The 24,558-nt window shown below is 40.1% G+C and overlaps 1 protein-coding gene across 1 annotated transcript in view; it reads left to right on the top strand.

The window, feature by feature from the left end:
* The window catches only part of LOC124777488 (E3 ubiquitin-protein ligase UBR5), a 344,177-nt gene that overhangs the window by 271,774 nt on the left and 47,845 nt on the right, over positions 1–24,558 (top strand). The window contains exons 37-40 of the mRNA XM_047252926.1: positions 9,372–9,541; positions 15,849–16,068; positions 16,257–16,445; positions 20,356–20,481. Coding sequence (XP_047108882.1) covers positions 9,372–9,541; positions 15,849–16,068; positions 16,257–16,445; positions 20,356–20,481 — 705 coding nt within the window. The remainder of the gene's footprint in view (positions 1–9,371; positions 9,542–15,848; positions 16,069–16,256; positions 16,446–20,355; positions 20,482–24,558) is intronic.

Below are 24,558 nucleotides of genomic sequence, written 5' to 3'. Positions count from 1 at the left end.
CTAGGATCTCATATAACTGTCACTATGATGATATCCTTCATTGAGTACTATTCAGTAAACTTATTTTGAAAGCTTTATGTATATGTGTGTGCTGCAGTTTGTTCAGTCTAGATGACTATTAACTCCTAGGTGCTTTCATCAGTAGAGTCATTGGCACATTTTCCCTCCAAATATGTGAGGTAAAAAAAAGTTTTTGATTAATTCAGCTAGTTCAAATTGCAGCGAATATATCTGCCATTGCATTATGTCTTAATTCATGTATGGTAGATGTATGCCCCACTAGCTGAAATACATATGCAGTTCCATCACATCAGCAGAGAAAGAAGGAAACAAAATTGGTTAAAAACTAGTGGCAACTGTATCCTGAAAGTGGTGTTTTAGAAGGTTAGTCCATGCACAAAATATATGTCACGCCTAATTGCCAGTTGGAGATGGTATTATATTTGGCATGTTTTCCACTTTTTGCCTTGTATGGTCCCGTTCATTGATGTGCCTCAGTTAAGTTGGCTGAATGTTGGACATTTCTTTAAAGTCTTTGAGAAACTTGATGTACTGGCTTGAGATGATGGGCTTATATTCTTTTATCTTGTTCTAACAGTCATATGATTGTTTTATAATGCCTGTACTGGTTTTGACCAGCCAGTGTTCATTTTTAGATTGTTAATATACATAAAGAGGATTCAAAGAATTGTTCTATAAGAAAGGAATATCTACTTTGGTAGGTTTTTCAGTTCCAGTCATTATTGTAATGTGGTAAATTATGAACATAATCATACCACATTATAGAGTGTCATTATAAAATATGCCAAAGCAGATATTCCTTCTGTGTATACAGACAAACTTTTCACTCCTACAGAATTGTAGTCTAATCTACAGTTGCGTTCAATATTGTTGATAACATAACTGAAATTGCTTGCAATATGTGCCTTTAAGTAAGGTTTTTTTTACATAGATAGTTACTTGGCAGATTTCATAAGTTATAGAATGATTTGTATCCCATTCTTATTTAGTAACAGTTTGGCTGATTGAAAATGGTGTTGGCATTGTGAAACATTCATGAGATCATGCCCAACAAATGAAAAAATATGAGAGCTTGTTGAGCTGAACCTTGTAGCAAACTAGAGGGCCACAGTGGGAGGTGTTCTATCAGTAGAGAGATTGCTGCTTAGAATTTGTTGAAGAAGCCTGCCATCAGTCTTGAACCAGATTTTGCGACTGTGTCTGATAATATCGACTTTTCATGTGTGTTTTTCTAAGAACTCGAACATTGGTTATATAATTCTCCCTGTTGAGATTCGTGAAACGACTTCTTATTACACTACCAGTTTAGTGACTATTTATTGAGAAAGACCCATTGGCAGACATCTCCAAAAAGCTGTGTGGGCAACATAAATTCTATCTTCCACCCCCCCCCCCCCCCCCACTACTACACACCTACCCAACTGTGCCTCCCCCACCCAATTGTGCCTCCCCTCCCCTCAGAAGCGCAATGTTCTGAGAGATAATGGGTATCTGAGGTGGTAGTTTCAGGAGCAGATTGTACAAGCTTCTTTGGTTTTGTGAATGTTCACAATCAGTCCAAATTGTTCATTTGAGGTGTGATCAAAAAGTAATAGGAATTTTTGTTTTTCTTAAAGAATCTTTATTATTAATTCATCATCATCAACAACAACAGTAACATCAGCTTTGTCCTCTTCACAGTAATCCCCCTCATATATAATAACGCATGTCGGTGCTTTTTCCAGTTGTAGAAGCACTTCTGGAACTCACTTTTTGTTACGGTGTTCAGCTCCTTAAGCAGTGCTGTTTTTATCTCATCAGTGGTGGCAAAACAACATCTTTCATAGTTCTCTTCAATTACCTTCATTAGGAGTTTTGGTTTATTGTCAACTTCATTCAGCAATTCCTGAGTGATGTTGTTCTTGGTCGAAGTTCAACAATTTCGGAAAAAGCTCTACTGCTACCGTTTCATGCCCAAAACATCTGAACAAATTGCTTGGCATGAGCTAGAGGATATACTGATACTGTCAGTAACCTCTCTGATGATGATTTGGTGATTTTTGAGAACCATTTTCTTTACTGCTTCCACACTGTCATCAGTAATTTATGTGTTACGGCATCTAGGGCAGTCGTCATCTTCAACATCTTCTTGACCTGTGAAACGTGTACATCACTCATAAACTCTTACCTTACTCATAGTAGATTCACCAAAACCTACAGTCAACATTTGGAATGTGCTGGTGCACTTTATTTCATTTTTCAAGTAAAATTTAATGCAACTTCTATCATCCATGTTTTTCAGAAGTAAAAATTCTCTGAGTCCTCAAAAACACATATAAGCTTTTTGACTGTCAGCAATGAACTAAACATTCAAAACAGTTGAAAATGCAAGCATACATCAGAACATATATACTAACAAATAAAATAAAAATAAAAATGAAAATTGGGTGTATAAAGCCCATGGAATTAAACAATTCCTGTTACTATGTAATCTAATTTCATATGTGGTCTCAAAGCAGTCAGTAGATCATTGAGGCGTGTCAGGTGTACCAGGTGGATCAGCATTGTTCATCTCTGCTACCTGGGAGACTAGTATGAGTGTAACCCAACGTGTTGTCAAAATTTTGTGCATTTGGAGTAGTCTTGTTTAAGTCTATATGGCATGGAAGAGTGTATCTGTTGTACCCTGGAAAAGCAAACGCCTTACTTCTGTAGTGAGTATATTCTGTGAAAGTTGGAGGATGTTCAGTAGAATTACAGCAAAGGTTCTTCATTTGGTGGAGAGCATACGTACACTGAAGTAACTGCTGTAGATTACACCATTGCCTTCCTCAAGAGTGGTAACTATTGCAGCATTTGCCATGCCATGGTGCTGTTTGGGTTTCCCATTGAAAAGAACAGAGTGAAGATCAAGAGCTCAAGAGCTGATCTACGGCCCTGTAAGAGTTCTATTGGCATATCCTCTGGGCCACGAGTCAGCATCGGTTTCAGGTATTTGATGGATCTGCTGGACTCTGTGACTGATGGTGGAGGACGTGGAACATGTTGAAGAAAGTCTTCTATAGCAGAGGAAATTCAGTACGATAGCGGATTACTTTCTGGAATAATTCTCTCTCTCTCTCTCTCTCTCTCTCTCTCTCTCTCTCTCTCTCTCTCTGCAGCGAAGTATGGCAAGCAAATCTGTGTACCTGACAGAAACTCAAATCCGGAACCTTGCCTTTGCTGGGCAACATTCTTACTGGCTGACTCACATTTCGGCTTCAGCTGCAATTCTATCAGTTCCTCTGTCCTACATTCCAAATTTTACTGAAGCTTTCCTGCACACTTTTCCGGACTACTACTACTAGCAAGAGAAGTGTCATGGAGAAATTGCCGAGCCACAGCTAAGGGGGCTGTTTCCAAAGTGAATCCATTACTCTGCAGCAAAATTTCTTGACAGATTAATGCAAAGGTTACTAGGAAAGTTCTGCAGTACGAAGCAACAATAAGTTGCAGGAGGAGGATTGTTGCTGTGTTCTGAGAATACTTCATACTTGCATTTTAGCCGCTGTGCCAAGTTTGTGGACGCATTCATTCACTTGCAGGATTAGCTTGAAGTGCTTGGTCTTGGATCGTGGTCACGAAGTGAGATTCGGACAGTTTTGTGGTACAACTCTGCGTGTGGTATAAACATACACCAGTGCTTTGAAGAAATGACTCTTGCACTTGGTGTGTGTCCTCATTGTACAACTGTATTCAAGTGGTACAGAGTATCACAAAGAGGAAATTTTACTCTGGAGGATGCTGAGAGGACAGGAAGGCCATGATCATCAGTTATGGAGGAAAACATTGATGCTGTGAGAGGAAAACACTAGACAAAGACAGGCAAGTGACCTATAAGCTGATAGAGGATACTGTAGGGCTAAATGCTCCAGCAATTCATTCGATTCTGCACGATCGTTTGCAACTAAAGAAAGTTTGTTGTCTCTGGGTGCTGCATAGACCAGTGGAAGAGCAGATTTTGTGACATGTGACTTGGTGCTGGGAGATGTTGCCGTAGTTTTCTAAGGGACAGTCTCAGTCTGTGAATAACATTGTGACAGGTGACAAGACTTGGCTGTACTATTATGACATGCCGACCAAGACTCAGAATAAAGTTTGAGTTTTTGAAGATGACGACACAACCGTAACTGTCAGAAATTCCCGATCAGTAAAGAAGCAAATGATAGCTTTTTAAAAATCAAGTCGAATTGTTGAGCATATGGTTTTGGACACACAGAAGACAATCACAGCTAAATGGTACACTGAGCAGTGTCTCCCAAAGTCATTCAATCTTTGAAGAACCTGCAACCGAAGTCAAGAATGGACACCTGGTTCCTCCATCACAACAACACTCCAGCTCACCGTGCCAAAGCACGTATCGAATATTTGTGGAAGACAGAACTGACACTTCTTGAGCACCCTCCTTACAGTCCAGTCCAGAACTTGCTCCCTGTGATTTTGTACTGCAAAAATGAAGCTGAAAGGAGCACAGGGGCTTGGGAAAATGAGTGTACCTTACTCCCTACAGAAATTTGGGAGAACTAGTTCAGGGATTGGTTTCAGAGGATGGAGAGGTGTTTCAGTGTGGCGGAAATTAATTCAAAAAAATAAAATCAATAAAGCTGTATTGCAAAACTTTCCTGGTACCCTTTGTATGTGCCCACATGGGACACAAACCTAGAACCTTTCCTTCTTGATTAGAGTCCCAATCTGTCGCAAAGATTTAATCTGTCAAGAATTTTCAAAATTGTTTGCTTTGCTGTAGAATGAAACATTCGCTCTGGAAACAACCACTAGGTTGTAGCTAAATCGTGCACAATGAAACCTTGATTTTACAATTTCCAAGGGGCTTTAAAAATGGTCTAAAATACAGGAAATAAGATTTCAGGTAGTATAGGATCCCCCCTGCTTGAATTTTTGTAGTTCATACACGATATAAGTACATAAAGGCAAAATGTCACATTGAGGTTTAATACTTACAAATTTAGAGTGGAATAATGGGCTGTTGACAGATTAGGATTAAGGAGAAACACCAGTTAATAAAAGCATATTTCAGCAAAAACACTGACATCAACAGGAAAGAAATGAAAGATCAAAGACGGCGGGGATGAAAACTAAAGTAATGAAGAAATTTTAAGACAAAAAAAAAAAGGCAAAATAACATTATGTGGACTAAATAAGACAACATTCTTTAAATATTTTTACAAGTTCCTTTTGTAATACTGTTTTATTTTTCATCTAGCATTAATCATTCCTCATGAAACATTATCATTTTCAGATGGCTTTCCTCTACTCGTATTTCAAATGGACTTTTCATTTACCCATATTTCATTTGATAGTACTTCTGACATTTAATTATTTTCATTTACATTTCTTGTTCATGTCTTGACCCCTATTAATGTTGAAATAAACCTCCAAATGTTGCCTTTCTTAAGTCTTAAAACTTTGTGTTATAGTCAGTTTCAGTTATGTTAAACTTGCTGCTTGATTTTTTTTTTTAAATGTTAATATCACAATTCCACTGGGACTGTAAACACTTTGTCAAGATTAAAATTTAAAAAAGACATTGACTTACGGACTGCTGGGTTTTTAAGCCTTTCTTAAATGATACTTTGTTCACTTGTCAACTCTGAAAATACATACAGTTGACAAACTAATAGGCTACAAATATGGATATTACTTCATGATGCACATGCTCAGCAATGTATGTGCACTAATATATCTGCCAGTGCGTGTGTAGCCCAGAGTGAAAATGTAGCCACTGCAGAAATGTTGTTGATGGATGTCTATTTGCAAGTAGAGTCTGAGAACTGTTTAAAACATGGAAGAGGACTGTAATGGGTGTAATTCTGGCAAAAACTTTACATCCTTGGGGAAACCACATTATGAGCATTAAACAGATTCTTTGTGGTTGTGGAACCTAGTGTAAGGAAAATTATTATTACTGGCTATAATGTGATATGGCCTCCCTGTTGGTCTTGTAATCTGCACTGATCGGCCAGAACGTTATGACTACCTACCTAATGGCCAGTATGTCCATCCTTGGCACGGATAACAGCGGCTATGTGTTGTGGCATGGAGGCAGTGAAGCCTTGGTAGATCACTGGAGAGAGTTGACACCACATCTTCATACACAAGTCACCTAATTCCTGTAAATTACCAGGGAAAGGAGTTTGATGGGCTCTGATGCCATCTTCAATCACATCACAAATGTCTTCAGTCAGGTTCGAATCTAGCGAGTTGAGGGACCAGCACATCAATTGGAAACTCACCACTGTGTTCCTTGAACCACACCATCCCATTCCTGGCCATGTGATGCCACCTTCAATCACATCGCAGATGTGTTCGATTGGGTTCAGATCTAGAGAGTTCGGGGGCCAGCACATCAATTGGAACTCACCACTGTGCTCCTCAAACCACTCCTGTTTGGTGACATGGCACATCATCTTGTTGAAAAATGCGAGTGCTGTCAGGAAACATGATCATTGTGAAGTGGTGTATATGGTCTGCAACTGGTGTACTATACTCCTTGGCCATCATGGTGTCTTGCACGAGCTCCCCTGGACCCATTGCTGCCCTCGTGAATGTTCCCTAGAGCATAGTGGAGCTGCCACGAGCCTGTCTCTCCATCGCACAGTACAAGTGTCAAGTAGCTTTCCCCCTGAAAGACAACGGGTTTGCATCCTCCTACCGGCACATTGAAGAAGGTATTGGTATTCGTCAGACCATGCAATGCTGTGCCACTGCACCAACATCCAGTACCAATGGTCATGTACCCATTTTAGTCGTAGTTGCCGATATCACACTGTTAACATTGGCACATACATGGGTAATCAGCAATGGAGACCCATCATTAGGAGTGTTCGTTGCACTCTGTGTTCAAACACACTTGTATTCTGCTCAGCATTAAACTCTGATGTTAGGTCCACCACAGTTCGCCGCATGTCCTGTTTTACCAGTCTGCCCAACTTACGACATCTGTAATGAGGGGGTGGCTGCACAACCCCATGTCTGGACGTGGTTTTGCCATCTGTTGAAGACACTCATCACAGCAATCCTCAAACATCCAATAAGTCATGCAGGTCTCAATTGCCTGCGCCAAGCCTCCGGGCCATCATAATCTGCCCTCGGTCAAACTCGGGTAGATTCACGTACCTTCCTCATTCTACACACAAACAGCACACTCACTGATACTGTATGCACCATGCATTTGTCTGCCTAGCAGTCAATCCTCACCAGGTGACACTGCTATGCCTGGACGGGTTTATACAGATAGTAGCTTGGTGGTCATAAGGTTCTGGCTGATCCGTGTACATTCCTGGTTTTCTGCCTGACAAATTTGTCCCACATTTAGCATATCAGCTGGCAATACTGATAAGCACTCCACATGGCAACACTGTTCTGTTCTGTTTCTCATTCTCTCAGAAAATTTGTGTGTCATTGATGTTGCTGTTGATTCTTAACTTAATGCTTATTGTGATAGCTTTGTCACCTTTATTGAACACTACATGTGTTAAACAGCCTCACTGTGCATTGTCTAATATATGGTAAATATTCAGTGTATGCTACAAAGTGTGTATGACAGGCAGATGGGGCATCGTGAGACTAGGCTGGCATGTTACATAGTACCCTGCCACTCTACTCAGTATCATGTATCATCTTCACTGGAACACCTTCCTATGTGTATATCACTTGTGAACCTAGGTACTCTTTAATTTAAAAAACGTTTTAGTACTGTCACATCCTGTAAAATTTCTTGATTTAGTGATAAAATACAGTCAATTTCATTTTTAGTCCCATCTGCACCTTGTCAGGTCCATTTTGTATTTGTTTTCTTGTGGAAAAACATAGGCAGACAAATTGTTCTAGGCAACTACTATTAACACATGACTGGTATAGTACCAGAGATTCCAATTCAAGATTTTTTTTAAATTTTGCCCTGCTTACCACTAAATTTATCCATTATAATCTTTCGTTTTGGTGTGATCTCTTTATCGATTTCTATAATATGTTCTTAGAGGTATTCTAACTTCTCATTGAAATGATCATGGATGTCTTTTGTTTATTTTTAAAACAAATCTTGGTATTCTATTTCATATCTTTCAGTGTTTCAGTATGTAATATTGTTTTTAATTTAACTGTTACAATAGATCCTGTTCTTAAATTTCCTCCCTATTCAGTTCCTCTACAGTAAAACATGTATGCATAATTTAGTTGTATTTGGTTTTAAGTTTTTCTTCACATGCCTGATGATCGTAATGCATTTCATTCAATCTTAGTAAGTTCTGCATCCTGTCTTCTCTCTAGGTGAACTGATACATTCTTGAAACTGTGTTTGGCCATGGTTCACCCACTCCTGCCAAGATCATCTGAATAGTGGCATCGCTCCTATTCAGATGTCAAGCTATTTGCCAATTAACTCTTAACTGGCTTAGTTGAACTCAGCTACACGTCCTCTCTCTCAAATGCTGACTTTGCACATATTGTTCACAGGCCTGTCTGCAAGACATAGTTACTGTCCAGCTGAGTACACAGAATGAAATTCGCAGACACTTTATGCCCTGGTATAGACGTGGCCCATTTGCTGTCATTGCCACTGCACGGTGAAATTACACTGCAGCATCACACATTTATCCATCGGTCGCCAAGATTTACAGTTTCATATTTTTCATCTATACCTGTTTGAATATCAGTTTGTGACCAATTTGTGGTGCGTCGTTTTTGTCTTGGAGCATATTTAGGTAGATTTAGTGCATAAATGTGCAACACTAGTGTGGCATTCCCTACAACCGGAAACCATTGCCAAAATTCTAATGTCCCCTATTGTCAATATTCTTTCATCCAGTGAGTGGGACGCAGACATCCCAGGAAATCGAACATGGCAAAAAGACCTCACACGACTATAATCTTGGATCGCTAGCAAAAGTTGAGATGGTTTACCGGTTTAACTTTGGGTACTGACAGTTGCGTAGTGTTAAGTGTGTGCATTTGACATTGAGATCTACCTGTGCGGTCACCTTGATCCATACTGACATGTAAATGGAAGCAGTCTGGTGCTCTTTTCAGGCCTTGATGTTTTTGTTAGCATTGTGGAAACATATTTGGTAATTACAACTGTTTGTAGCAACAAATAGTAGTAGACCTGGAACACAAAGTAGACTTCTGATGAGCAACCACTAAAGATTGCAACAACTACTTCATATCAAATGTTTTGGACATTAAATGTGATTGCATGAATAAAAAGATTTTGCACAGTGTGACATCGTATTTCAGAACACTTTAAGAGTGTTTTATAAAATGAAATTAAAATGTTGGTGTAATAACTCCAGATATGTTTTGTTTTGTTTCAGGTTTCTGGTACACAGAGGAATGATGCAACAGATATTCCCGTGACAACAGCTAATGATAATCGCCAGTCAGTAGCTACTCCTGCTTGTACGGCAGCAGATGACAGTATGAATAACCAGGATATATCGGCTAATGTTACTGTGGAAACCAGCCGTGTAAATGATCAGTCAAGGTAATGAGCAGACATGCTCATAAACTATAAAAAATCACTGCTATCTATTAAATATACTAAGTGAGGTGCCCTCGTCCTAATTAGTGTTTATTTCATATGGAAAATCTGGAATGGAATAACAACAATATGAGTTAAGATCAATTGCTGTTCAGAATATGGGATGACGAGCAACATTTATATTTAAAGGTGGACGAGGCCCTTTAACACAGTCGCGTATCAGACATAGAAAAATTACACATGGCCACTGAGATCTTTGAGCACTAGGGCCTGATTGAAGTGAGTAGCCACCTCAGCTGGGTTAAGTAGTTGAAATACAGGAGAGGGGAGAGGCGTGGGATGAAGAGGAGGGGGATGGAGTGATAGGGGTGCTGCCTGTGGGAGTGTACAGGAACATGGTGAACTACTGTGTGCAGCATTACGAGGTCATGTTGCAAAGGGAAGGAAATAGAGAATGAAAAAAAAAACTATGCAGGTGCACTAGAGAATAAAAAGGTGTGTTTGAGGCCATAGTTGGAGCAGAAAGGGCATAGAAGCAGTTGGAGGACAGAAACTAGAAAAAGTTGATGCCAGGAAACCAAGCACACTGTGCTGTGGGGCATGCTCGGAAAATTACGTGATCTAGCCATCTCTTGGTCACAGTTTGGTGGCGGACATCTATGCTGACAGACAGCTAGTTAACAGTTGTGCCCACATAGAGTGCTGCACAGTGGTTGCAGCTGAGTTTGACAGGACTGGAGTGTGCGGTAGCAGAAGGATCTATGAGACAGGTCTTGCATAGATATATTATTAGGATATGAGCCACAGGGCAACAAGTTATGAGCAGGGGTGGAACAGGAACAGACAAAGTTATTGCGAGGGTTGGATGGGTGGCAGAATACCACTTTCTGAGGGCTAGGGAGGATATTTCTCATTTAAGGACACTACATGAAATAGTCAAAACCCTGGCAGAGAATGTGATCCATTTGTTCTTATCGTGGGTGGTACGGAGTCGTAGGGGCATTTCTTTGCTGCCAGTCAGTGAGTATGTGCAGAATGGTAGGTGTTTGGGGAGACATGACACGAGAGATTGTTTCTGGGCAGAATGTCAGTTGTAATTTTCAGTTCAAAGTCATTGGAGAATTCCACCAATTATATTCTTTCACCCGTAATTTTTATCTACTCTTGGACCCTTTTTTTTTCTGCCATCACTTGAACAGTAATGGAAAAGTCTGCCTATGTGCCTTTGCCCTTTTTAATCCTGGCACTATTGTGCTGGTCTTTCTTTCTTACGAATCCCTTTTGACTTGTTTCCACATTGTATATTATCCAGCTTACACCTGTTTATGTAAGTATTTCAAACATCTTGCCTCATTTTATGTTGTCGAATGTCTTCATTAGATCCATCATCTCTATGAAACTGTCTTAATGTTTTGTATGTCGTGCCTTCCATTATACAGTGCAACACCAGAACTGCCACTCTGTTAGCTTCATAGAGCGGACACTTTAATGTGAGCAAATGCGGACAAATCTGTCCCTCCCACAGGAATGGAAGCCCACACCCTGGATTTGTACTCCTCTGAAAGCAAAACTAGCATATGGTCAAGGGGATTGCTGACCCTTTCTAGTGTTGTGGGACTCATACTTAAAACCTTTAATGGAGTAGGATTAGTCTCTTCATGTACTTCAAAGTAAGAAACGAAAATAACGGCCTGTACAAAACACAATGCAAAGCAGACTTCGCCTGAAGATGGCAAGGAAGAAACTTGCTGAAACATTGCTGGGGAATAACACATTGACTCAGCTGTCAACCCAAGAAGATTTTATCATAGAGATTCGCTGAGAAATCCTGCATTTTCATATTCGCTACTTCCATAATCGCCCTGGCCTCCATCTCAGGTAACCCTGTGTCCCCGCACTTCCACCCAACAATTTCCTCTTTCTGTATCCTGTCACCCCCTCCCAATTCACATTCCCATGTCGCCTTCAGCATGTGCCGCTTCACATTGCCCACTATAGTCGAGCCAGCCCATATACCTGCCACCCATTCCTCCCACATTCCTAGCCGGTAAACAGGCCACCTCCCTTGAAGCTGCTGGCAACGTTCACCCTGCTCTCCAGCTCCCTCTCCTAAACCCTACCCAACACTATCTTCACCACAACCAGTTCGCCTGCCAAAAAATTGGCACTGTTAGTATACCTGACATTATGTAGGAGTATGTGTGTGTGTGTGTGTGTGTGTGTGCGTGCGTGCGTGCGTGCGTGCGCGCGCGCTTTTGTGTGCCTATTGACATCGCTGTGCTTCTGATTTTTGGTGTGTGGCCTCCTTTAATACAAAAGTATTTACATTTTACGAGAACTTTATTTATGTAGTATAGAACAACAAGCCTCTTAAACTTTGTAGTTGCTGTGTCATTTGTTATATAACTAATGAAATGTTTTCAAAGAACTTTGTCCTTCATCCACAAGTTGCTCAAGTATTTGGCAGATATTTTGTATCAACCTTTACTCTTTACCCTAGTGACACTAATATACGCACATTTGTTGCTTGTCAAATACATGCATGTCTAGCCACTAGTGCAGAATGGAGGGTAAAGAGCTACATTACTCCAGATCTTTTGTTTCAAATGGAGAATACAGTCCATTCATTCAATAATTTGTGGATTAACCTTCTCGGCACTAGTGTTTCGTTTGTTCTTGTTTTACACCTCTTCTAATGTTAAAAAGATTATCTGAAACTGAAGTGATGGTCTAATGCCTGCAGAAAAGGTCCAGTCGTACTACACTATGTGATCAAAAGTATCCAGATACCTGGCTGAAAATGATTTATAAGCTCGTGGCACCCTCCATCGGTAATGCCGGAGTTCGATGTGGAGTTGACCCACCCTTAGCCTTTGATTACAGCTTCCACTCTTGCTGGCATGCGTTCAATCAGGTGCTGGAAGGTTTCTTGGGGAATGGCAGCCCATCCTTCACGGAGTGCTGCACTGAGGAGAGGTATTGATGTAGGTTGGTGAGGCATGACCCTCTTCAACTGTTGGCAGTCTGGCAGTCAACAGATGAGGTCAGCCTGTACGCTTTTGTGCTGTACATGTCTCTTCATGTTTTCATTTCACTATAACATTGGAAACAGTGGACCTAGGGATGTTTAGAAATGTGGAAATCTCGTGTGCAGATGTATGACACAAGTGACACCCAATCACCTGACCACATTCGAAGTTCTTGAGTTCTGCGGAGTGCCCCATTCTGCTCTCTTACGATGTCTACTGATTACTGAGGTCACTGATATGGAGTACCTGGCAGTAGGTTGCAGCACAATGCACATAATATGAAAAATGTGTCCTAATATGAAAAACGTATGTTTTGGGGGATGTCCAGATACTTCTGATGACATAGTGTACATTTTAATTTGATTTAGCATGTTTTTGTAAGAAACTGATGTATTACTTGATTTATGTAAGCTTTTGTGCAGTAATAGAACATTTTGACATTATTAGTTATTAAATACAATTAGTTATTAAATACAAAATCAAATACGGGTAATGTGGGAGTAGGTTTAATAATGAATAAAAAAGTAGGAATGCGGGTAAGCTACTACGAACAGCATAGTGAACGCATGATTGTAGCCAAGATAGACACGAAGCCCTCGCCTACCACAGTAGTACAAGTTTATATGCCAACTAGCTCTGCATATGACGAAAAGATTGATGAAATGTATGATGATGAGATAAAAGAAATTATTCACATAGTGAAGGGAGATCAAAATTTAATAGTCATGGGTGACTGGCATTCGATAGTAGGAAAAGTAGTTGGTGAATATGGAATGGGGGTAAGGAATGAAAGAGGAAGCTGCCTGGTAGAATTTTGCACAGAGTATAACTTAATCATAGCTAACACTTGGTTCAGGAATCGTGTAAGAAGGTTGTATACTTGACCTGGAGATACTAGAAGGTTTCAGATAGATTATATAATGGTAAGGCAGAGATTTAGGAAACAGGTTTTAAATTGTAAGACATTTCCAGGGTCAGATGTGGGTTCTGACCACAACTTATTGGTTATGATCTGTAGATTAAAAACTGAAGAAACTGCAAAAATGTAGGAATTTAAGGAGATGGGACCTGAATAAACTGAAAGAACGAGAGGTTGTAGAGAGTTTCACGGAGAGCATTAGGGAACAATTGACATGAATGGGGGGAAAGCAATACAGTAGAAGAAGAATGGGTAGCTTTGAGAGATAAAATAGTGAAGGCAGCAGAAGATAAAGTTGGTAAAAAGACAAGGGCTAGTAGAAATCCTTGGGTAACAGAAGAAATATTGAACTTAATTGATGAACGGAGAAAATATAAAAATGCAGTAAATGAAGCAGGCAAAAAGGAAAACAAACGTCTCAAAAATGAGATTGACAGGAAGTGCAAAATGGCTAAGCAGGGATGGATAGAGGAGAAATGTAAGGATGTAGAGGCTTGTCTCACTAGGGGGTAAGATAGATACTGCCTACAGGAAAATTAAAGAGACCTTTGGGGAAAAGAGAACCACTTGTATGAGTATCAAGAGCTCAGATGGAAACCAGGTCTAAGCAAAGAAGGGAAAGCAGAAAGGTGGAAGGAGTGTATACAGGGTCTATACAAGGGTGATGTGCTTGAGGACAATGTTATGGAAATGGAAGAGGACATAGATGAAGATTAAATGGGAGATATGGTACTGCGTGAAGAGTTTGACAGAGCACTGAAAGATCTGAGTCGAAACAAGGCCCCGGGAGCAGAAAACATTCCATTAGAACTACTGATAGCCCTGGGAGAGCCAGTCCTGACAAAATTCTGCCATCTTGTGACCAGGATGTACGAGACAGGCGAAATACCCTCAGGCTTCAAGAAGAATATAATAATCCCAATCCCGAAGACAGTAGGTGTTGACAGATGTGAAAATTATCAAACTATCAGTTTAATAAGTCACGGCTGCAAAATACTAACACGAATTCTTTAAAGATGAATGGAAGAACTGATAGAAGCCGACCTCGGGGAAGATCAGTTTGGATTCCGTAGAAATGTTGGAACACGTGAGGCAATACTGACCCTACGACTTATCTTAGAAGAAAGATTAAGGAAAGGCAAACCTACGTTTCTAGCATTTGTAGACTTAGGGAAAGCTTTTGACAATGTAGACTGGAATACTCTCTTTCAAATTCTGTAGGTGGCAGGTGTTAAATACAGGGAGTGAAAGGCTACTTACAATTTGTACAGAAACCAGATGGCAGTTATAGGAGTCGAGGGACATGAAAGGGAAGCAGTGGTTGGGAAGGGAGTGAGACAGGGTTGTAGCCTATCCCCGTTGTTATTCAATCTGTATATTGAGCAATCAGTAAAGGAAACAGAAGATCAATTTGGAGTAGGAATTAAAATCCATGGAGAAGAAATAAAAAAAACTTTGAGGTTTGCTGATGACATTGTAGTTCTGTCAGAGACAGCAAAGGACCTGGAAGAGCACTTGAACAGAATGGACAATGTCTTAAAAGGAGGATAAAAGATGAACATGAGCAAAAGCAAAACTAGGATAATGGAATGTAGTCGAATTAAATCAGGTGATGCTGAGGGAATTAGATCAGGAAATGAGACACTTTTAGTAGTAAAGGAGTTTTGCTATTTGGGAAGCAAAATAACTGATGATGGTCAAAGTAGAGAGGATATAAAATGTAGACTGGCAATGGCAAGGAAAGCGTTTTTGAAGAATAGAAATTTGTTAACATCGACTATAGATTTAAGTGTCAGGAAGTCATTTCTGAAAGTATTTGTATGGAGTGTAGCCATGTATGTAAGTGAAACATGGACAATAAATAGTTTAGACAAGAAGAGAATAGAAGTTTTCGAAATGTGGTGTTACAGAAGAATGCTGAAGACTACATGGGTAGATCACATAACTAATGAGGAGGTACTGAATAGAATTGGGGAGAAGAGGAATTTGTGGCACAACTTGACAAGAAGAATGGATCAGTTGGTAGGACATGTTCTGAGGCATCAATGGATCACCAATTTAGTGTTTGAGGGCAGTGTGGAGGGTGAAAACTGCAGAGGGAAACCAAGGGATGAATACACTAAGCAGAATCAGAAGGATGTAGGTTGCATTATGTACTGGGAGATGAAGAAACTTGCACAGGATAGAGTAGCGTGGAGAGCTACACCATACCTGTCTATGGACTGAAGAACACAACAAAAACAACATCAACAACAGTTATTTCTTAACAAAATTTTAACATATTTTGGAGAAAGTGAATTTATTTTGGTATTCAAACTGTGACTGGAGATTGTCTTATCTTTGTGTCTTACATACATTTCAGGCCTCAGCCAACAATTGGTCAGTCTGTGTCACATGATTTGCTGCTCGGACGCTGGAAATTGTCACTCGATCTCTTTGGTCGTGTCTTTATGGAGGATGTAGGGCTTGAACCAGGTTCTGTAGTGTCAGAGCTAGGTGGGTTCCCAGTAAAGGAAGCGAAATTTCGCCGTGAAATGGAGAAACTGAGGAATTCTCAGCAGAGAGATCTTACTCTTGGAAAGGTATTGGTGTTAGCTTATTCACTGAATTGTTAATCATATATTTAAAAATATTATGTATATTTGACCTTCCTTGCTTAAAAATGTCATGTTATATTTGGGAGTATTAATTGATAGTACAGACATAATCAATCTTGCTACCTGTTTATTTCCCACACTGAAAATGTATTTTCAACTCGTTTTTGTTTTAGATTGAGCGTGATAGAACACAGTTGATAATACAAACACTGAAAGAGCTGAACACGCAGTACAACAATTACCACCGGAGGGCATCCAGCTCTCAGCCACCACTTGCAGTTAATAGAGTGAAAGTCACATTTAAGGATGAACCTGGTGAAGGGTCAGGTGTTGCACGCAGCTTTTACACGGCGATTGCAGAGGTATGTTACATTAAGAAAGACTCAATTTTTTAAACTTGACAGCATGTACTGTGACATTGTGGTACCTAAAATATTTTTGTAATCATATGTAATGCTTTATTTCAATTCCTATTTTGTGTTCCATTAAGATTGTATTTCTGTTTGACATGGTACTCCATTAGTTACTTTCTTATAAAGTTGCAATAGCTGGATCAGGACTGGCACATGAAAATGCAAAAACCACTCGAGGAAATAACTCTTCCACAGCTCTGCAATAAATATTAGCAGCTACAGACCCACAACAATTTTCTTAAAATGGAGATTCTCTTGGGACAAATTACTAAGCTTCTTTTGGAATGAAAAATGACCTCCAGGACACTATGCAAAGGCACAAAGTGTTAATAAGCTGACCTGACAATAAAATATAATTTTGAAGTACACAAAACATATGTAGTCGTAGAGTACAAAAATACATCGTAATTACACTAAGAAAAATGGTTTATGGGTATTAATATGGTGATATTTGTACCAAAGGAGAAATACCTTCTCTCAAAATGTGCCAATGTGCCTTTGTCCTACGCTGGCTGTCTCACGAAATTTGATGATGTCAGTATTAAAAACTGGCAATAAACGCTAGTGCGTGCAATTGCATATAGAAAATATCGTGAAAAAGTACAATCACAACTCAAACTGTGCATGCTATTGCTGTAGTTTTTATTGTAGCAGGTTTGGGGTGAAAAAGGTGTGGGCAGTTTCCTTTGCATCAATTTTTACCTTTTATCAGTGACTGCTTTGTTGAATGGTAATATACATAAATTATTCAGTCTAACGCAATACTCACAGCATAGACCATAAAGTTTCAGCTGTGCTGCAAGTGTCACTGCCCACCTATGCAAATCAAAACAAACTTACTGAGAGAGTTATTGTTGTATGCCAATTATGTTCTCTTAATACAATGTTGTCTGTGCCATTTGCAGCAGGAAGCAGGTTAATGAGTTGTACGGAAAATTGGTAATTGTCACAGAAGTTGACTTTTCTAAAAATATTATTGAATTCTGAAAGACTTCCATAATTCTTAGGTTCTTAGGGGAGAGGGAGACGAGTGATTTATTGTGTTGCAAATCGCAATGATACTTTGCTACAGAAAAAAGTGGTTGCTTGTTGTGTAAAGAAAGCTGAAGTAGTGTACTGAGTTGTAATGATAGAATAACAACCAAAAGGTTTTACATCAAAACCCAAACTGAGAAAGTGTCCACTGATCAACCATCAGAGTGGAGACAGAAAATAGTTGTACAACATTGATAGTAATACCACCTTCCCAGATCTGTTTAGTGTACACAGGTGAAATCATCAAAGAGATTGGCATGGGGAAGACATCAGGATTTAATGAAGCAATCCCATCTCTTATATGAAGTCTTCATGGGTTGTCAGCCGAGTAGTGTCGTCGTCTCATAGTATTCCTCTTCCAGAGAAGTGAGTCTCTGAAGAAGTGTCTCTGTGAAACTTGAGGAGCTGGGAAGATTAAAATTGACATAGTCCCACTAGGCTGTTAACTCGTAGGCAGTCTCATGATGAGCAGCAGGTGCTGTGATGACACGGTCCTGTGAGGGTGAGAGCTCATAGCCAGTCTATTGGTACCGACACTGTCACACAAGGCAACAAGCATGTGTGGGCAGTCACAACAAATAATGCAAAGCAGTGCCCTCGGAGTTGCTAGTTTAAGTGCACATCAGATATTACTCAGGTTGGAGGTGGTACAGCACCTTGGTGGGCAGCAAAGTGGCAGGAGCAGGCATTGTCCAGAGCAGAGACTTGGGGCAGCTGTTGGGTGCTTGGAGCTCGGGATGTAACTGGTTCTCTATGGGCAGATCGTCAACTTCAATACACCCCTGCAGAAGGATACAAGGATCCTATCACGTGAACATGTGGCCGTGCAGACGTAAATTATTGCCCGTAACTGCAGTGCTGTGTGCTGCAACTTTAGTGACAACACTTGCATCCCCGGACGCTGTGGCGACTGCTGATTGCTTCGCTGTACGCAGTACCTTGCCTCTTCTGCTTACAAGTAACCTCCTTGGTGAAATGACTGTTCAGTTCTGTCTGGCCGTCCTGATTTAGGTTTTCCATGATTTCCATAAATTGCTTCAGGCAAATGCTGGGATGCTTTCTCATCCTTCCTTAATCCGATGAGACCTATGGCCTCGCAGTTTGGTCTCCTCCCCCAAATCAACCCAAACCAACCTAGGCGAAACAGTGACCGAAATACGCAGGGGTCAGCCCTACTTACTAAACAGGAACTAGTGTCATTTGTCATTTATGTGTGAGAAACATGAGTAAAGAATTGCAATTTCCCGCAGTTTCATATGAAATTAAGCATATGAATTGGCACAGGAACATACTGTACACCACTTAGAGCTGGCTTTAAATTCGACAAGGACAATGTGACACAGTAGACTTTTGCTGTGATAATGAACATCTCTTGCTCAGCATATTCCAGCATTGTATGTGGAGGGTTTAGTTGTTTATCTCCGACATGTTATTAGACTGAGAAAGGAATGTGTTTAACTCTTAGGGCAAATTGTAAATGCTGATGGGACTCCTGTTTACTCTGACATGCCATCCAGTACAGCTCATGAAGAGAAAGTTGACAAAAGTGTATTGGTTCATACTAAGGGCATTGAGAAAATGCAGATCACCGTGATGACGTGTGTGCTTGCCAATGGAACAAAGATGCAACCCTACGTCACCCTGAATTGTAAAACTATGCCAAATGAAAAGCTGCCATGTTGTGTCATATTTCGTTGCGATAGAAAAAGATGGATGACCTATGAGCTGGTTATGGATTGGCTCTGTACAGTCTAGAGGTGGAGGCCACACCATCTAGTAAAGAATCAAGGATTGTTGCTCCTTGATGCTTTCAAGTAGTCCAGCAATTGGTTACTTGAAGGTGGTCAACCTGTGACCGCTACCGGGAACTTGATGAAGCCTTGAGTATCTCTAATCACAATTGTGAAACAGATCTACCATACCTGAACACATGTATTCAGTACCTCAGCTGTGAATGGCTTTAAGAAGTGCTGTGTAACAAATACATAAGATAAAAGTGAACATGATGTACTAGGGAAAGAAATGCAAGACAACCATGATAGTGGCAGTGTCATTACAGATTCTCTGAACAATTCCAATGACCTACAGATGTCTTTATCTAATATTATTTTCTGTATACCAGTAGTTTTGCTGTCTCCTTCAGTTACTTGTAATAAAAAACCATTTGTAAGCATTTGTACAGATATACATGCTTTTCTTTAATCCCTTGTTGAACGATTGTGGGTCATCTTATATTTGGAGTCATCTCGTATTCACCTGTTATACAATTTTTTCGGTATTACTTGGTAAGACTTTGTCATGCCACTGTTACGTGTGTGTAGTTTTCCCAGTTATTACTGGGAAGTTCTCTGAGCTGCTGATACAATTGTTATTGTTGGAGTGGCAAAGTGAGTTGATCTGCCATTGTGCTGAATTCTGCAAGCTAGTGCCGAAAGGTCCAGTGCAGAAACAGTTAAAAGTATACTATAGTATGGTAGATTTGGTAGATTTACAATATCTTCCTGTAGTACCTCTAAAGTAATAGGGAGTGTTAGTTTCCAAGGAATGGTATAACGTCCATTTGGGCACCATACAGGATTTATATGCATGAATTAATTTTGGATACCAACAGTGTTCCTGGACCGAATTACGTGGTTAGTCCAGTATCATCTCTCCTACATTTGCCCATCGTATGGAGATATGTTTTACTGTAATACATCTTTACAAAATAATTGTATCTTTTAGTTATTCCATTTTAGGTAATGCTTTTGTATTGTTCTCTGGTCATTACCTGACCCTGTTAGTATGTCACTGTCTTAAATCATTTGTATGGTATTTGTTTCAGGCACTGCTAGCAAATGAGAAATTGCCAAACCTAGAGTCTGTTCAAGTTGGCACAAAATATGCACAGTACAATGTTCTTCAGCGCATGAGATCTCGTGATCGAGATGCTGTTAGAAGGCATTCACAGGTAAGCTTTCAGCTCATAATTTGTTTGCCACTATGTTCATTTAAGAAGTGAATCATAATTTATCAGTATAAAAAAAATGAAAATGCAGTAATCATAAAAAGTCATGCACTGGCCAAAAGACACTAATACACCAAAACACTTGAGTTCCAAAAAAAAAATCAGGAATGGAAAAAATTCAATTCTGAAAACAAAACAAAACAAGCAAACAGGGTACATGGGAGCCTTGATCCAAGGAAACCAGTAAGTCTTCTTACAGTAAAAAATTATGCTTATAGCCATGAAGGTTAGAGGAGCTGAAGTGCAGCTTTTATTACTATGTTTTCATTATACGTTTTAAAAATGGGTGTACAGATTGATAAACACAAAGTGTATTTGAAGTACTCTACCCCCTTTACTCCTCCAGTTCATTGTGACTGTGTCATTTTCCTCATTTCTCAGGCATGTATACTCCCATTCTCCTTCAACCGATTTAAGCCCTCTGTCCTCCACTGCTTGCTGCCAGTCCTCCGGTTTGCGCTCCACACCATTTTTTTGTTGGTACTGCACGAAACGATATCATCTACAAATAACATGTACCAGGGGGCTTGAGCTCGAATTCCTTCTGACAGGACAAAGATGTAGGGACTAAGTCCTGATCCCTGATGAAAGCAAATTCGAACTGAAATACATCTATCATGCCTACATTGCTTATTGTCCTTCTTATTTCATTTTTGCACGTTTCTTATGCAAAATGTACGTACTGCTCTGATAGTAACGTCTTTCTCGTACATTTTTTCTTGCCGTAGCACTATCATATGCTTCCCAAGATCTACGAAGACCACATACAATTCCTGATTCTTCTCACAATGTTTTTCCATAAGCTGGTGGAATATTAGGATTACATCTGTTGTTCCTTTTCTTGGCATAAATCCATGGTTGCCACGAGTTGTGAAAACATTGCTGCTACCACTTCTTGCTGCTAGACTAGCAGCTGTCAACAAGAGAAAGGGAGGTGTGAGGAGTGCTTTGTGTGGACCTGATTCTCAAAGATTGTTGACGCAGTGACCGGAGACAGTGGTCATGTGTACATGAGTTGTGTATGAGTGATTGTGTGAATGTGTGCATGCTCTCGTTTTCTGACAAAGGCTATGACAAAAAATTTAGTTGTGAGAGTGTGATTGTCTTTTCTATTTGTCAACATGGTGCCTGTGACATGTAAATAGCTGGGCACATGGGTGGACATCCATGACTGGCCAAAACCACAGGCCATTTCTGTGGGTATCTAACGAATCGGATCTGCCAATCTGAAGCCCATCATTTTCCACTAATGTGAAGGCCCTGCCCATCAGATCTAGTCTCACTGATCTGCCTGCAGGCAAGGTCGGTCTGTGTGTGGCAAAATGCAGCAGATTTTCGTGGTTTATCCATGGGCTCAGGACTGCAGTGCTACTCAGCAGGCTAGAGGCTACGGGCTATGGATTTCAGGAATTGGCGATAGTCTCACCGCAAGCACATTTTACAGTGTCGCATTTTATAGACATTTTATTTATTCCATTACATTTTTGGCACTTCGAAAGTAGTTTATCTATTAGAAAATATGGATGCTAAGAGGAAGAAAATTGTGGCAGTCACTGGCATTTTGTACGCTGTATACTCACGTATATTTCTTGAAAGAAAAACCACACCATACCTGTAAAATAGTACACATTACACAGTGGGTAATAACTGACAATAACAAACATAGTAGAACCAGTGTTTTATTGACAGCCGCTTATAGTGTTAGTTTACACAACTCTTCCCTGCCTTATACACTTCTTTCAAGAGGCCTACTTTTTCTGATGGTATTTTTGAAATCAGTGAAGATATTTAAAATCTGTCTTGCAACTCCAATGAAATGCGTATTTTTGTCATGAAATGTATTTCGTTTTGTTGAAGTAAAATAATGTCAGTGGTCTTAATGAAACATATATACCATATGGCTTGGTTTATCAATCTAAAAACAGTTCATTGCAAAAAACATTGACGTTAGTACTTAAGTTTTTTTTCTCACATGTTTAGAAATACAGAAGTCCTTACATTTTCTGCCAATTTATGTCTTTACTTACCATTGAGATCTCAAAATTTGTCCCTCCAGCAGGACCGTAGCTCTTTTGTGGTATGTGTGTGGTGCACATGCATCCCTGAGCCTCTGCAGCCTTTATTCTTTTCCAAGCTGCTTTACCTTCTCCTTTCCTGTCCTTCCGTTTCCTTTGCTACTTTCTTTCCTTCTCTTGGTGTTCTTTATGTCGGCCCAGCTATCCTCATGACAGCTTTGTTTCGCTGTTTTGGTTCAGTTGCTTTTCCTCCTACTTTTTGCCCCCTCCCCCCTGTGTTGTTTGATCTCCATCTCTAAAATTTGAAATCTCAAGTGTGCGCCAGATGGGGAAAAACTCCCTTTCTAGCATCTTGGGCGTAGGTTCCTCTCCCACTCCCTTCCCCTCCATCTCCACCAAAGCCCTTTGGCCTCCTTGCTAGGTCACCAGCTCGGTAGTCAGTCCCTGTGGTGGGGCTGTTATCTAGCCATCTGACTGAGTCCCCTGACATCACAGGGATGATCACATTGCTGGTACCTGCACTGAGAACACCTTGTGCATGCCTAGGAATGGTTGCCCGTGTTTTCGGGGCATTGAAACTCCCGGTAACGACTGTCCTGTGAGGCACCCATTGCTGCGGGTGGGTGGCGCCCACAAGGCGAGCCCATGTTAGCCCTGAGTGGTACCAGGGCATACATGTGACACACGAAATGTGTTACTCTCCATCCATTCTACTCTTCCTCAACACAGTTCTGTCCTAGTCCGTGTCGTATGTGAGTGACAGAAGCGAGCGACTTCTGGATATGTGAAACTCCAAAGCAGCAACATCGAGCAAAAACCTTGGGTGTCCTGCGTGCGAGCGACCATGTCGCGCTACGAGATGGCTGCTTAGAGCCACCCAGCCGTTTCTATAAAACGGTGTCCTAACCTGTAGAATAGTGTAGCTGGAGATTGAAACTACAGAATTAGGTTTACTTAAGAAAATAAAGCGAAAAGGAATGATTTACAAAGAGAGGAATCTGCATGGAGAATTTCGTAAGTATCGTCAACTACGAAGATCTCTGGATAAGTTCCTCGAATACACATGAATGAGCAGAGGAGCATTCGACTATCTCATCTACAATCATCTTGTAAGTCTTTCCGCTCCCGGGTTGGAACGACTCCTTACCCTCTCCCTTAAAACCCACATCCTTTTGTCTTTCCCTCTCCTTCCCTCTTTCCTGATGAAGCAACCTTGAGTTGCGAAAGCTTGAAATTTGTGTGTGTGTTTGTGTGTCTATCAACATACCATCACTTTCTCGTTTGGTAAGTTACAGCATCTTTGTTTTTTATATATATCATCAATAAATTAAATACAAATGTTGTTTTAAGTGATAAAGAACTTTTAACAGCCAATAAATGCACTGAAATGACTATTACATGAGAAACTACACTAAATACAATCATAAGCACACAGATTGATACCCTTGAACAATGAGTGGCTGTGGTGCAGGGGTAGCGTATACAGGTCACAACTAAATGTGAGGAATAGGTCCTGGGCTCGATTCCCAGTTGTTCTTATATTTTTACTGAGTCAGTTACAATTCTGTCTACTAAGTTTTATGTATACTGTTTACACTCCATTGCTAAGTATATTTTTAAGGTCTTGCCAAAGAACTTGATCTTCACACCAATCCCAGTATATCACACACATTTAATTCCTAATAAATTACAACGATCCATGAAAGTTTACAGATATTTGATGTTGCGAACGTAATTCATCAGCAGTCAGTGTTGAGACCAAGCATTTCAATTACTCTAAATAGTCTGTAAAAGTAAAGCTTACAAATTTTTTGAAAAGAAGGTCAAACGTTTTGTGTAATGATTTGTCTAAAAGTACGAAATAAAAAATATTGGGGAAACATTCGGTGCACCTCATTTTCTGGTCATGATTTCGAGCATCATTCAAAGGCACGTAGAACGTTTCTCTGATCTACTTATTTCTCTTACACAAATCATTTCATAAAATATTTGATTTCTACCATTT

The sequence above is a fragment of the Schistocerca piceifrons genome, chromosome 2, assembly GCF_021461385.2.
Source record: "Schistocerca piceifrons isolate TAMUIC-IGC-003096 chromosome 2, iqSchPice1.1, whole genome shotgun sequence".
NCBI classification, from domain to species: Eukaryota; Metazoa; Arthropoda; class Insecta; order Orthoptera; family Acrididae; genus Schistocerca; species Schistocerca piceifrons.
The sequence above is the reverse complement of the archived record's forward strand: the minus strand, read 5'-3'. Positions and strand labels throughout refer to the sequence as shown.